General features: G+C 39.2%; 1 protein-coding gene across 1 annotated transcript; it reads left to right on the forward strand.

Annotated features, from left to right (window-relative positions):
• Window positions 1–1,865: 1,865 nt before the first annotated feature.
• LOC149402396 (uncharacterized) lies at window positions 1,866–2,327 on the forward strand. Its single transcript, XM_089608356.1, has one exon. It carries the CDS (start codon window positions 1,866–1,868, stop codon window positions 2,325–2,327), a length of 462 nt encoding a protein of 153 aa, XP_089464482.1.
• The last annotated feature ends 11,323 nt before the right edge of the window (window positions 2,328–13,650 follow it).

Consider the following 13,650-nt stretch of genomic DNA (forward strand, 5'->3'; position numbering starts at 1 on the left):
CTCGTCTTTGAATTGGTTGCTTGAATCTCTCTCTCAAATCTAGCTCTGTTCTATTCAAATCTACAAATCTAGATCTAGTTTATATAATCATATAAATAATTAGTCTGTTAGCGTAATTATTTATTTTTCGCAACGGTTATAGGCATGACAAATTCCGAACAAGTAGTATCAGTGCTAATCGATTTTCTTATTTGAATTATCCGTTCTTGCTTTTAAATTAATTGTGGTTTGAATGAAATTATATTTGATTATATTTTTCATTGGATTGGATATGTGATATGCGAATTTTTTTTCTAGATTTGATCGTAGATTATGGATTCTCACTTTCTAGAATTCTTGTACACCCGAAATTCAAAGGGTATAGGTTTTATGTAATTTATATTTAACGAAAAATATTTGTGTGTTTATAATCTTATGATTGACAAACCGTGATCACAACCATAAACCCATAACACTTGACCACCGATGAACCACGACGAAGACTTAGAGCAGCCCCGACGGCCAACAAGACCGTCTCGCCACGGTGGCAAGACGATGAGGATGAAGATGAACTGCCCGTCTATCCATGAAGCGCGTAGTCATCCTCCGAGCACCGTTCTTTGTGGCGGCGCTCCTTCCAATAAGTCCATCCCTAACATGGCTGGTTAGGGATGGTGGGATTCAACCAGGCCTCAGCCCTGAAGCCCAGTGGGCCCACACGCCCTCTAATTTAGGAAAAAAATGTAGAAAATAAATAATTATAATATTGATTTATTTTTCAATGGGACATAGACATGGGCCCAAAACCGAATCTATGGGCCAATAGTATTGCGCTCCTCTTGTTTTAATTTATTAAGAGTCTTATAGGATACAATCAAACCAAACAAACATTGCTTGCGTGTTATATGCTTGTTTATTTAAATGCTTAGCCATGCTTGTTAGCTGTAACTTAAAAATTGTTTCGTGGGTTGCTTGCTTTTCATGGGCTTTATTCATTTGAAAATATCTAATTGGATTATGATAGTTTTTTATATGAATAAGTTGAACGGATCGGAGAGCTTTGTCACCAAGCCGATAAGGGGCTAAGCTGGGGGCTCTTAAGAAGACCTCATGTCTCACCTTCCCAACTAGAAGGTCTCTCGTGAAGGGATGCTATTAGGTTAATCAAGACTAGATGTCATGAATACCTAATAATTAAGCTTTTCGAAACTTTGTTTTTAAGGGTAGCTTAGAAACACTTGGGTTTTTAATATGATTTAGTAAACCTAAGTATATCACCTAGATTAATGATTAATGCTAGAAAAATTAAAATACTAGACGTATTTTGAGTCACATATAAGGCCTCCAACATTGATACCAACACCGTGAGGATGAAAGATCCCCTCGAGTTAGCAACTCTTCTTCGTGAATGCAATGTCTAACGTTCCCGAACGGAATGGCTTTTCTGATTATAATACCAAGCTTGGGTCTCTGGCGATAGGCGGAAGAAGTGGATAAGGTTCCTGACTAGACCTTCTCTAGCACGTTCGAGTTAAGCTTTCACCTGCTGAAATGTTGGGTCGACTCATGCATGGACAATTTAATTCGCATATGGCCACGATTCCTAAAAACGGGTAGTAAATGAGCATAATTGTGAAAGTGCATGTATCATGATTGCCCACTAATCCGAAACGAATTTCATTTTCGCTAGGTGCACTTCGCTATGTCACCAATAGTGAGGTTGATCGTGACTATTAGTTGAATTACCATGGAATATAAAAGCTGGATTCTTTTGTCTTAGTATTTTATCCCGTGCTTGTTTACATTATGTTTTTATAACCTAAATAATCTAGATAGTTGTTTCATTACATACTGCTAATTGAAGTTCTTTTATAAATTCAGTAATCATGTCAAGCCCTATTATGGCCTTGTTGTCAAAAGACATCCTCATTGGTGACAACTTTCCTAAGTGGAAGTCAAACCTGAATATTGTGCTGTTGAGTGGGAGCATCCGTTTTATCCTCACTGAAGATAGACCTACATATCTTGGTACTAATGCCTCTAGAAACTTAAAAGAGGATTATGATAAGAGGGTCACAGCTGATAACAAGGCCGTAGCTTGCATCCTCGCAAACATACCTGATGCGTTGCAAACCAAGATGGAAGGGAAGGAGACTGATGTGGACATCCTTGACTCGCTGCAAGAAATGTTTAGGATACAGAGTGAACAAGCCCGCATTGAACTCACCCGTAAGTGCACTAGCACTGGGATGGTAGCGAGAACTCCGGCAAGGGATCATGTCATGAAAATTACTAACTACTTTAATGAAGCTGAACTCCACGGGGCACAGATGGATGAGGTGACTTAGGTGGGAATCATTCTAAAATCCCTTTAGAGTGATTTCATACAGTTCACATTAAACTATATTATGAATAAGTTGAAATATGGGCTGTCTCAACTGTTGAATAAATGACAGACTTTCGATTCTATCACTCGACATGGGAAGAACAAAGGGTCGAGACTATGCTGACAAGAGTTTTCGCCTAAAACCAAGACAAAATGGTCTTCTGGTGCTGAGTCACTTAAGGCACATCTTAGTACTTTAAAGGGGAAAGGTCCTGCTAAGAAGGAAAAGAGAAAGTTCAAGAGGAGTGGGTAGGGGAAAGAGAAAAAGCAAGATAGCGTTGGTAATTGTTACTACTGCAACACTAAAGGTCATTCCATTGTATTTCGCCGAGCTTGAGAAAAACAAGAAGAATACTCGTATGGTACCTTAAAATTCATGATTAAAGATATCCTAAAAATGTTGTTTGAGGATAATTAATCATGAGCATACTTCTTCTCATGTTGTAGAGCATACTTCTTCTCATGTTGCAAAGAAGATTTGATGCAGCACAAAAGTGTCAATGAGCTTGCCAGACAATGTCAGATTCAAGTCCGAGTTGCAGAGAAGCTCATGCTCCAGTTGAAGATCTACTATCTCTGCTAGTTTTATTACTTTCATTTATTGGATTTTCTTATTATTGAACATGGCGATGTATCAGGATAAATAATCCAAGTTGTCTAGATTGTAGCCATTCATGGTTTTTTCAGATATTATGAATCTTATCTTTCGTTATGTTTCATTATATTATTTATGAACACATGGTTGTGTCATTAAATATTTTTCTCTTATCCATTGAATGTCTTTATGATATTGATTATGCATGAGTATTTTGCCATAGAGTTGAATGCTATAGAATATGATGGAATTGAATTACCGTTCATATACTATTATTGCGCCCAATTATATTTTCTAAGTTATATCTCTGATAGAAATATAATTAGCATTTATTGCTTTCTTTATTTTTTATAATGAATGTATTCAATTGTTCAAAATTGTTTGGAGCAATGATTGTGTCTAAATAATTATTACCTTATATCGACAATGATTTGTGCGAGTTAGAGGTAATAAGGAGATACAACAGTAAAGTTAGTGTTGATGATACTATTATTGAGTGGGAACATCCTTAACTGGAACCTGGCCACTATTATTGATTGGGAAATGAAACCTAACCACTATAGTTCAAATTATTGAAGTGAGAGAGTCCTTAGCTGGAATCTAGCCACTATTGTTCAGTGATTAAGTAGGAGCATCCTTACTTGGAATCTGGCCACTATTGTTCAATAACTAAATAGCATCATTCTTAACAGGAATCAAGCCACTATTGTTCAATAACTAAATAGCATCATTCTTAACAGGAATCAAGCCACTATTTGAAGCGGCATCCTTAATTGCAACATAGCTACTATTACTCGGTAATTTGAGTGGGAACATAATTAATAGTTACCTTGCCGATAATGTCAATAATCGAGTGAAAGCATCCTTGCCTGGATCCTTGTCACTATCATCAACGAAATATTTCCTTGAATAGAAAGACTTGTGAAGTATCACTAAAGATCAAACTAACTTAGCAATATTCATGAACCCAGTTTAGTAGATCTTCAATTTAAGCCGTTGGCTTAATGAAAATCAAGGAGATCTATAAATAGACATATGAATGAGTTCGAGCTTTGAAAGGTATTTGGTGAATAAGAGATTTGACCTTTGAGAAGAGATATGGGCAATGATATTGCTTTTCTCTCTGATACCACGAACCAGTTCATCAGGATCTTCCAATGAGAACATGAATAGTCCACTATGGATGAAGTTTGTAAGATTATGACATGGATCATAGAAGTTAATCTACTAAAACTTTTTTAAATATGAAATGTTGATCCAATTGCTAAACAAACCAAGTATGATAGTACATGAAGGTTTGTTAAAGAATCGATATTTTGAAAAGGATCGATAAGTGTAACTCCTAAATGTATGTCATGAATGAAGTCATTACCGTTTAAGAAATGGACTGAATTATGACCCAAGTAAATTGACTGAGCTAATTGTTTCTACAACTTAAAGTTTAGAAACGACTAGCTCATTCTATTTTATATCAAATATGCTTATTGATATAAGGTATAAGCTCGATCGTCGAGGCTAAAGACTTTATCATTAAAATGACTAATAATTAGAATTTTGACAATGGTAAATTTTCGAGAAATATCAAAGATTTCTGGAAATGTGAGATACTTAGTTATCAATATATAGTAAATCCTTAGTCTTGTGTATATTGAATATGAGCACAACTGATAAGGACAAACTATGAATAACCAAGTAATGTAAATAGTTCAATAGAAGTTCTTATAAATATGTTCAGTGTTTATCACACTATTAATAGTAATGACAGATTCATATATGTTATGGTGCAACTAGTCTTGGCACCAAAAGGGATGTACAACAAGAATAGGTAGACTTATTATCGGAAAGATATAAAGTCTGTTATATTATCTAAAAGATGTGCGAAGTGTCAATGTGTTCAATAATAAAATAATTTACTCTGAACAATATAACTTGACCTTAAGTGGTAAGTCAAATATCACTTGCAAACTAACATAAACTGGAAGAATATAAAATGACACATACATCGATCGACATAATTGATGGAGATATAAATTAAGGTGAGAATCCATAAGATGGGAATCTCAATCCTGGTCAAATGTCAAGCCATTTGTAATACGATGGCTAAGCATTGATGATCAAAGGAAATTGTATTATCCTCTCTGGTCAAAGTGGGGTATTGTTAGGAATATTGCCAACTGAAGATGATAAAAAATAAACATGAATGATTATTGAATTCGATAAGAAGTTTATTTTATTAGGATTTATGGTTAGTGGGTTGTTTTCTAAAGAGAATCAATAATAACTATCATCCTTATCCTTCGTATTATATTGAATTACGTGATGGGCATCTAAGTTCAGGCGGTGAGCTAAAATCGTGGTCGATGATTGATACATGCTTGGATAGCTATATCTAAAATCATATATGTGGAACATAAGTGAAGATTGATCACTTGGTGTGAGAATTCTACACTTTTGGTAAGTGTACGGCATGGACAGACTTTGGTTGTTGACGTGATATTTAAGGACCGTTACGATACACTAACTAGGGTCGCTATAATGGTCACAGTGAGAATTAATCTAAATCCTGAAGTGATCATGAACTTCTAGGTCATATTACCGAATTCTTTGACTCATTTGTTAAAGGCTACTATTATGCTGGGATACTTATGTCTTCGGAGTTCGGGATATGATCTTAGCAGAATATGATTCACAGATACGGAATCTAGCCTTCCTGAAAGAAGGTAAATGTTCACTCACCTAAGGGTTGATTCTAAAACCGATTGATTGTGCACACTTTCGTAGTAAGTACGTACGAAAAAATCTTTCGCTGGGGAAGCAGCGGTGCTTAGGGCTCATATGTATCCAAAAGGGTATAACAGTATAATTGACCTTATTCGATACGAGTTGAACCTGGAGAATTGAGATCACGTAGTGACTAGTAATAAGAAGAGTGCAGTCTTTGATTATTTTTGTGGAGTATCCCCAAGATTGACGAATCGATTGAAAAAGAGAAAGGATTGTTGCTGATGCTGATTTCGGGATCGTCAACAATCACAAATACTTCTATAATATATTTGCTTTATTTTATAATAGGTCTTAGAAGACTTCGTATAAGAAACATAAATGAAATCCCAATTTAATTAGAAAGAAATATTGATACAAAATATAGGGAGAATAAACTTTTATTAATAATGAAATAACTACAGTGGGCGAAGTGCCGAGGTGGAGATGGCGAACTCAACAATTATCAGAGAATTCGAATACAGATGTTAAGGATTGAATCTCCCCTTATACGTGCGTAAAAATGAATACAACAGTTGCTATTGATAGGCGAAGAAAGGATCATCTCTTAGACACGTGTTGATCAGCTCACCCTCGCCACGTCACAGGTCGGTCAATTCTCAGATCCGGTCTTCTCGGCGATTACTCTACTTGACCACGACTTCGCTACTCGACTGGTTCAATGCGGGCGATCTGTTCTCTTCGGCGACCTAGGCTTGGGCTCCTTGCTCAGAGCCGGGCTGAATCATTTATTTGGCTTTGGCCGAACAAAGGCCCAATAAATAATAAATATTTAAAAAAATTTTACCCCCATAATTAACCCCTAAATATTCCGAATATTTTGAAAATATTTATTGCGGAGAATTCAAACTACCTCGAATTTAAAGAGAGAAATTAAATATTTTTTGATACGTGGCATCGAATGGAGACGCGTTTCTTAACACGTGGCGCGATATGATTGTTGTCGCACGAAAATGAACAACTATTTAATACCTCGGGTGGTTCGATCCAAGGCCGGACCAAGTGATCGTACCCGGGCCAAGAGTGTGAACTCGAAAGTCTCGAGCTAGGTTTTCTCCGATCAACCCGCCTCTCGGGAGAGGAAAAGGGTGAGGAGGAGGAGTGACCGTGCCTAAGGTGTCGGCTGCCTACGTACCCGTGCGTGGGATCAGGTCAGAACGTAGTTCAGGCGTGTAAGACGCACTATGAAGCGTGGAACGTTGGTGGAGAAGCGTGCTCGATGAAGGAGACGAGGCGCGAAGGAGTCCTCGGCGGCGTCTCAGAACTTCGGAGATCGCGTACGCGTCTAGCGTGTTAGACGCGCAAGGGGAACTCTAGTCGAGAACCCTAGGGGCGTTCTTGAGCATCGGGGGGCGTCCGGTCAGAGGGAGCGACGTCCGGGAAGTCCCCGCGAGTGCTTCGGAACCTCTGAGAACGAGAGAGACTTGCGAGGATGCTTCAGGCCAAATATTGCATCAAGAGAAGCAGAGGAGAGTGAGAAATCGAGCGTATCGATAGGAGATGAAGGGATGGCTTCCCCCTCAGTGAGAGGGGGTTTATATAGGTGTTTGGGGACCCTAAGGGGGTCCTTCGTCGCCCATGTGGGACTGGGGGCGCGCACCTCTTCAAGTGGAGGAGCACAAGGGGCAGCGGCGCACCACGCGCGGCGCGCGACCCGCGGCGCGCGACCCGCGGCGCGCGGTCTGCGCCGCTGTGCGCGCGGCGCGACTCTGCCCGGGCGCGGCGCGCGCTGGGCAGCGCCTCCGTGGGTTTTTCGCGACCGTCGTCCTTCTGGGCCCGTTGAGCTATTTGTGGGCTTTGCATTTTGGGTTTGTGACATGAATGTAGCTATTCGACGGGTAGAATCTGAGTCGAGTCTCGACTCAAGGAGCGAGGCTCGACTCGAGGAGGCTGATTCAAGGTTTGTCTCGAGGAGCGAAGCTCGACTCGAAAAGACTGACACAAAGCTCGACTCAAGGAGCGAAGCTCGACTCGAGGAGACTGACTCAAGGCTCGACTCGAGGAGCGAGGCTCGACTTGAGGAGGCTGAATCAAGTCTCAACTCGAGGGGCGAGGCTCGATTCGAGGAGTAGACTCAAGTCTCGACTCGAGGGGCTAGGCTCGACTCAAGGAGTCAAGAGTTTGGGCGAGGGCTTGAAGGCTTTCCACTCTTCAGGACCTCCGGTCTAACCATCGGCCCTTTAGCGGCGTGTCTTCCTGGGGTCTCGGGTTTTCCGAAAACGACCGACAACATTAGCCCCCCAAGTTCGTTGCTCGGGAGGTTCCCGGCGATGAACTTTTTGTCTTTCCGGTTGGGTTTTGAGGAAAATATTTTTGAAATCCCGTCACCCAAGGAAAGTAACTAATTTTTTTTTTTTGGCGTAGCCGCGCGGCGCGCCCCGTGCGCGGGGCTGGTTCGTTTCGCGCGGGGAAATCCGACTTTTTCCTCTGTTTTCTCCTTGCGGGAGTAGGATTTGGACTCATACCCCCTATGAGTCTATAAAGAAGCCCCCCCTCTCTCCTATTCCTCCACTTTATTTTTTCTCTCTTTCTCTACACTTGTTTCTTTTCTACGCTTGCATTATGGATGTTCCTTCCCTTTTCTCAACTGAGAGTCCCGAGATTGATTTCTCTCTCTTGTTTCAGGATTCTGAACATGTAGAGGATGATCTCTTCGCGGGATTAGGGGAAGTTCCTCTGCACGTGGAAGAGAATCCAAGCGGAGTAGAGCAGTGGCTCGAAGAAGGCGAGCTGGGCGTGACCGTGCCTGTTGCTCAGCCTCAAGAGGAGTGCGCGCCAACTGGGCGCGGAGTGTTGGAATTGATCTAGGGTTTAATAAAAAGTTTAACGCTTCGGTAAGCGGCGGACATTTAAAAATTTTCTTTTTACAAGTAAAACAGTTTTTACTAACCTAGACAAAGAGCAAGCACATGTAAATAAAAACTATAATGAGCATAGAAGTTTACTAACCTTTCTTGAAGCTTGATTTTTGAGAAGCTTTTGGAAAGTTTGCAACGCTAGTCTCCCTCGCAGCACGTCTCTCTTTCTTTCCTCGGCAACTCGAGCAACCACGATAGTTTCTATCACTAAATCACTCGAAATAAAAGGAATCAGTGAGTGGGCACTTTTAAACACTACGACTTAAGAACGAGTCTTGAAGTCGCTGTTGTCAATGGTGCCCACAAGAAGAGTAGTAGTGTCTATTTGTGTACATTTGATGTAATATAGTCTCATGAAGACTCTTGCTTGTAATTGCTTATTCATTAATAAAAAGTTGAAACGTTCATTCAATCTTCTTTGTTTGAAGCTTTATGATAAAACCTTAGTCTTTTAGTCCATAAACAAACTTAACAACTTACGAAGAGACAAATGTAGATTTGCATGAACAAACTCTTCGTAGTTTGCTTAAAACGATATATTCGCAATCTTAGGGTCAAAGGACTATTGACCTCAGTATGATTGTTAGAAGAATCTATGATGTCTGGTTATGAGGCATTGAGAGTTGGGGACTCTATAGTTCTTCTAGGTATCTTCCGAAGGTACTGAATTGACCAGTGCACTTCTAGAGACAATATAAGAACAAACCATTTAACCTCTTATGTCTCGAAGTCACTATGTATGAATTGCATCATGCTTACCTTAATCCTGAAATGAGACATGCCATTTCACACCTTAGTATTCTCATTTGAGAAAGTCAGAGTTCGGACTCACTATGTCATTCCGAACAGGGCCTATTGGTGAAATACTAAGTTGTGAGTATGTCATGAGTAACTTTGTGAAGTTCTCATAGATATGGAATTCATGTACAAGATTGCTGAAATGCAATGTATGTCACCTCATGCTTTGTTCCTTGGAGTGTGAATAAATGAACTGGCCAGTGTCCAAATTGAGTCCTGACTCTTTTGGATGAAACAATGTGACTTGTTAGCTCCTCGTCAATACATTGTTTCTAACTTATTCACAAGCGACAAAGGAGTTGAGGAAATAACAGCTAGAAGGGTAAAATGGTAATTTAGTAAATCCCGACTAGCTGATGACATTCATGAAGGGTAGCATAGATAATATTCAGTGGATCCGCTCATTATAATTAGGTCGAATTCTTGAGTAGAAAACAAATTCATTTGAACCGAGAGATTTTCAGTGTCAGCTCTTTAGTGGAGTCAGCTGGCATTAAGCTAAACTTGGAAAAGGTTTGTGAACTTTTGAGTCCAAGTGTTTAGCTCAAGCTTTGTTCATTTGGGTCCATGAGGTCACTGTCACGAATCACATCGATAGGAATAGTTAAACTGGAAGCTAAGTCAAAACAAGAACGAAAATTGTCGAAAGGGTATTTTTGTCTTTTGAGACATATGGATGAAATGGATGTCAATAAATTTTGACAAGTTCATTTGATGACTTAATGTCACTCGGCCATAATATGATTAATTGGGCCTTGTGAATTAATTTCATTTCATAAGAATTTTATTGAAAATTCTAAATGGGCTTTTTCTTATGTTGTCATGAACAAGTGAAGAAAATTCTAGAAGCCTTTTCTAGAAGCCATAGGCGCCCAACACTACCCAAAGAGAAAGGGAAATTATTTTGTGCATAAATGTATTTAGATACTTGCCAAAAGAAAAAGAGGAAACAAATTTGCATATTAGATGCACAAGGGAATCGGCCAAGAGAGTAATAGGCAAGCCAAGGAACAAAAAAGGAAACAAATCCTAGCCTTCTAGAAGGCTGCCTTGGGCGCCCAAAAGGAATGAGAAATAAGGGTTATTTTGCTCATGAATATGTGATATTCTATAGAAGAGGAAACTACCTTATTGAAGGTGAGACCTCTCCTATAAATAGGAGCCTCATTCCTCACTTTTCATTCATGCAAAGTTTAAGAGATTTGAGAGACTCTCTCTCTAGAACTTGGCCGAAGTCCTCTTCTCTCTCTCTCTAGTTTATTTTCGGTTTTCTCTTGTCTTGGCACCTAGGTCCTCACTCGACCTAGTCTTTAGCTCTGCGACTTTGAGACTCGTTCTTAAGTCGTAGTGTTTAAAAGTGCCCACTCACTGATTCCTTCTTTTCGAGTGATTTAGTGATAGAAACTTTCGTGGTTGCTCGAGTTGCCGAGGAAAGAAAGAGAGACGTGCTGCGAGGGGAGACGAGCGTTGCAACTTTCCAAAAGCTTCCACAAGGTTCAAGCTTCAAGAAAGGTTAGTAACTTTAATAGCTCATATTAGTTTTTATTTACATGTACATGCTCTTGTCTAGGTTAGTAAAAACTAGTTTTACTTAAAAAGAAAATTTTTAAAATTCCGCCGCTTAACGAAGCGTTAAACTTTTTCTTAAACCCTAGATCGATTCCAACAAATGGTATCAGAGCTATGGTCAAAGGAATGCATGTGCATGTTTTTAAATTATGAGCTTGAAAATCGTTTTCGAAAGTTTACTAATTTTGTGACAAGTTAGAATTGTAATCTTAGATTTTTTTTAATTTATTGCTCTTGTCTCTAAATTAAAAACCATGTTGATTTTCTATGAGTTTGGGATGATGTTAAAACACATTAGAATCAGTTCTAAAAGTTTTTAATTTTTTATATTGAAAAACGTGTTTTAAAGGTTTGAGAATTTTCGTTTATTTACTTGAATCGTTTTATGCATGTTGTTATTTCTTTTATCCTATGTTATTACCCTGCTAATAAAACACAAATAAAAGCTTTAAACAACATCTTAAAACGTTCCGTTACACTCGATTTTTTTTCGCACCTAAAAGGACGAAGCTTTAATTTATTTCTTTTTCTTCGATCTGGAATGTAAACCCGCATTAAAAGCGGCATAACTCTCTGCTCAGAAGTCGAAATTTAATGATTCTTGAATCAAATTAAAGCTCTGTCTGTCTTCTGTCCAATGCCACCGGTTTCGGCTCAAAAGGACATTGGAGCCGCCAGATATGGCGATTTTACTCCGAGGTGCGCGGCTGTCTGAAACTCCAGTTTTTTTAGAAATCCGGATTTTCAAACCCCACTACCATGAGTTATAGAACTCTAATGAGAAAAATTTCTTGAGCAAAAATGTTTTTCATATGATTATAAACATGATGTGTAAGATTAAAATGTTTTGATTTTTGAAAGTTTAATTGAAATTGAATTTTTACAAAACTAGTTTGAATTTTGAAAAACCGTTTTCACTTTCAAACTTGAAAATATTTTGTCATCCAAATCAAATAAGTTTTCAAAATGTTTTCAAAACTATATCTATATCACATATGTTCAAAATCTATATGCTCTTGAAATTTTGAGTGGGAGGTCTCCTTGTAGACAAGCCGAAAAATAAAGAGATGTGTAATCTCAAACTTTCAAGTGTTCGAGTGAGTTGAAGTTCACACTTCCCTCACGCACTTTCCCGAAATAGAAAATAGGAAAAGATCGAGTATGTACCTTGTGCCTTTATGCACTAATACTGCTCTGAACATGTCGATCTAGGATTCTCTTCTAGTTGTCCGCTCTGTCGCTCTCTAACTAGGAAATTTGTTTCCGAACTTATAAGAGTCGATGAACCAACTCCAAAAACTAAGTGGGAGGGTTATATTCGTTGTTTGTAACCCACGATCCCCAACACTAATGAAAGATGCAATAACGTGGGACTAAGAGCCGCTCTTGCGACCCTCACTTAAATGTGAGTACTCCAAGGCGTTATTGCTTCGATCATTGCTCAATGAGCTACGTCTGAGAGTGATGCAATGATGGCAAGGCCTCCCCTTGGGGGATTGTTTTTCAAAGCTGATCTTTTGGACTAAGTGGTTGGTTGCACGCTTAGGCTCAATCCCTAGTATCCTCCCTTGAGGCTCTGCAAAAGGATGTGAGTGATCAAACCAATTTACAAGGTGGCTAGTCAAAATAGATGTATTGACATCTTGGCTTAGCATTAATGATGTGTCATTTACTTATAAATGGAGATTTTTTGCGGCCTTCTCTTGAGGGAGTAAATTATCGTTTGGTTTATAACACCTTTGGATTTTACAAAAGTCTTAATAAAACTTAAATCCTAAACTAAAGACTAATCATAAACTTGTTTCAACTTACATAGGCAATATGTCTCTCAACCATCTCTCTATCTTTCTTTCCTCGATCAAACTCGAAAACGAAAACTACGTAGATTCGAAACGTAACCTCGACATAATACCTACCGTTAACAAGCACAAATGGGTACTCACCACCCCGTGTCCTCCTCTGACGAATGATGATTCAACTCAAGAGGACAATGACGCCTTAGCGGCCTGGCTTCGATCCGATGAGATTGTGAGGTGCTATATCTTGGCATCTATGAACAATATGCTGAAAGAGCAACATCGTGACATCGAGACTGCCGCTGACATGCTCTACAATCTCCTCGAGATGTTTGGAGGGCAAAAGCGTCAAACAAGGCTACAAGCAGTCCGACAGTTTATGAACTGTAATATGAAGGCTAGGACTCCTGTTAGAGACTTTATGATACTGATCATTAGTTTTCTGAATAGAATGGAAATCCTAGGATCTGAGATTGATGGGAAGAATGTCATAGATATGATCTTAGAAACTCTCCCCGCATCTCTTGATACCTCCAAGATGAACTACTCCATTAACAAGCTAGAGTACACTGTTACCAAGCTTGTGAAGGAACTTCACACTGCTGTAGGTCTCACTAAGAGAAAGAGGAATCAAGGAGAGGCATATGCTACTGAGCAAAAAGCCTCCGCCTCTGGAACTGAGAAGAGACCTTACAAAGCCGATAAAAAGAACTGTCTTGCCTATCTCAAAGCAAAGGAAGATAGTATTGTACTAGTTACCAAAGCATGCTTAGTAGCTGATAATGTATCAACGTGGATTCTTGACTCCGTTGCTTCTAACCATATTTGTTGTTCCTTGAATGGTTTCAAGAAAACCAAAAGCTTAGAGGAAAGCGAGTTCTGTTTCAA

This window comes from Urtica dioica, chromosome 3 (assembly GCF_054948205.1).
Source record: "Urtica dioica subsp. dioica isolate 48M chromosome 3, U.dioica_male_clone48M_v1_H2, whole genome shotgun sequence".
In the NCBI taxonomy this organism is placed as follows: domain Eukaryota; kingdom Viridiplantae; phylum Streptophyta; class Magnoliopsida; order Rosales; family Urticaceae; genus Urtica; species Urtica dioica.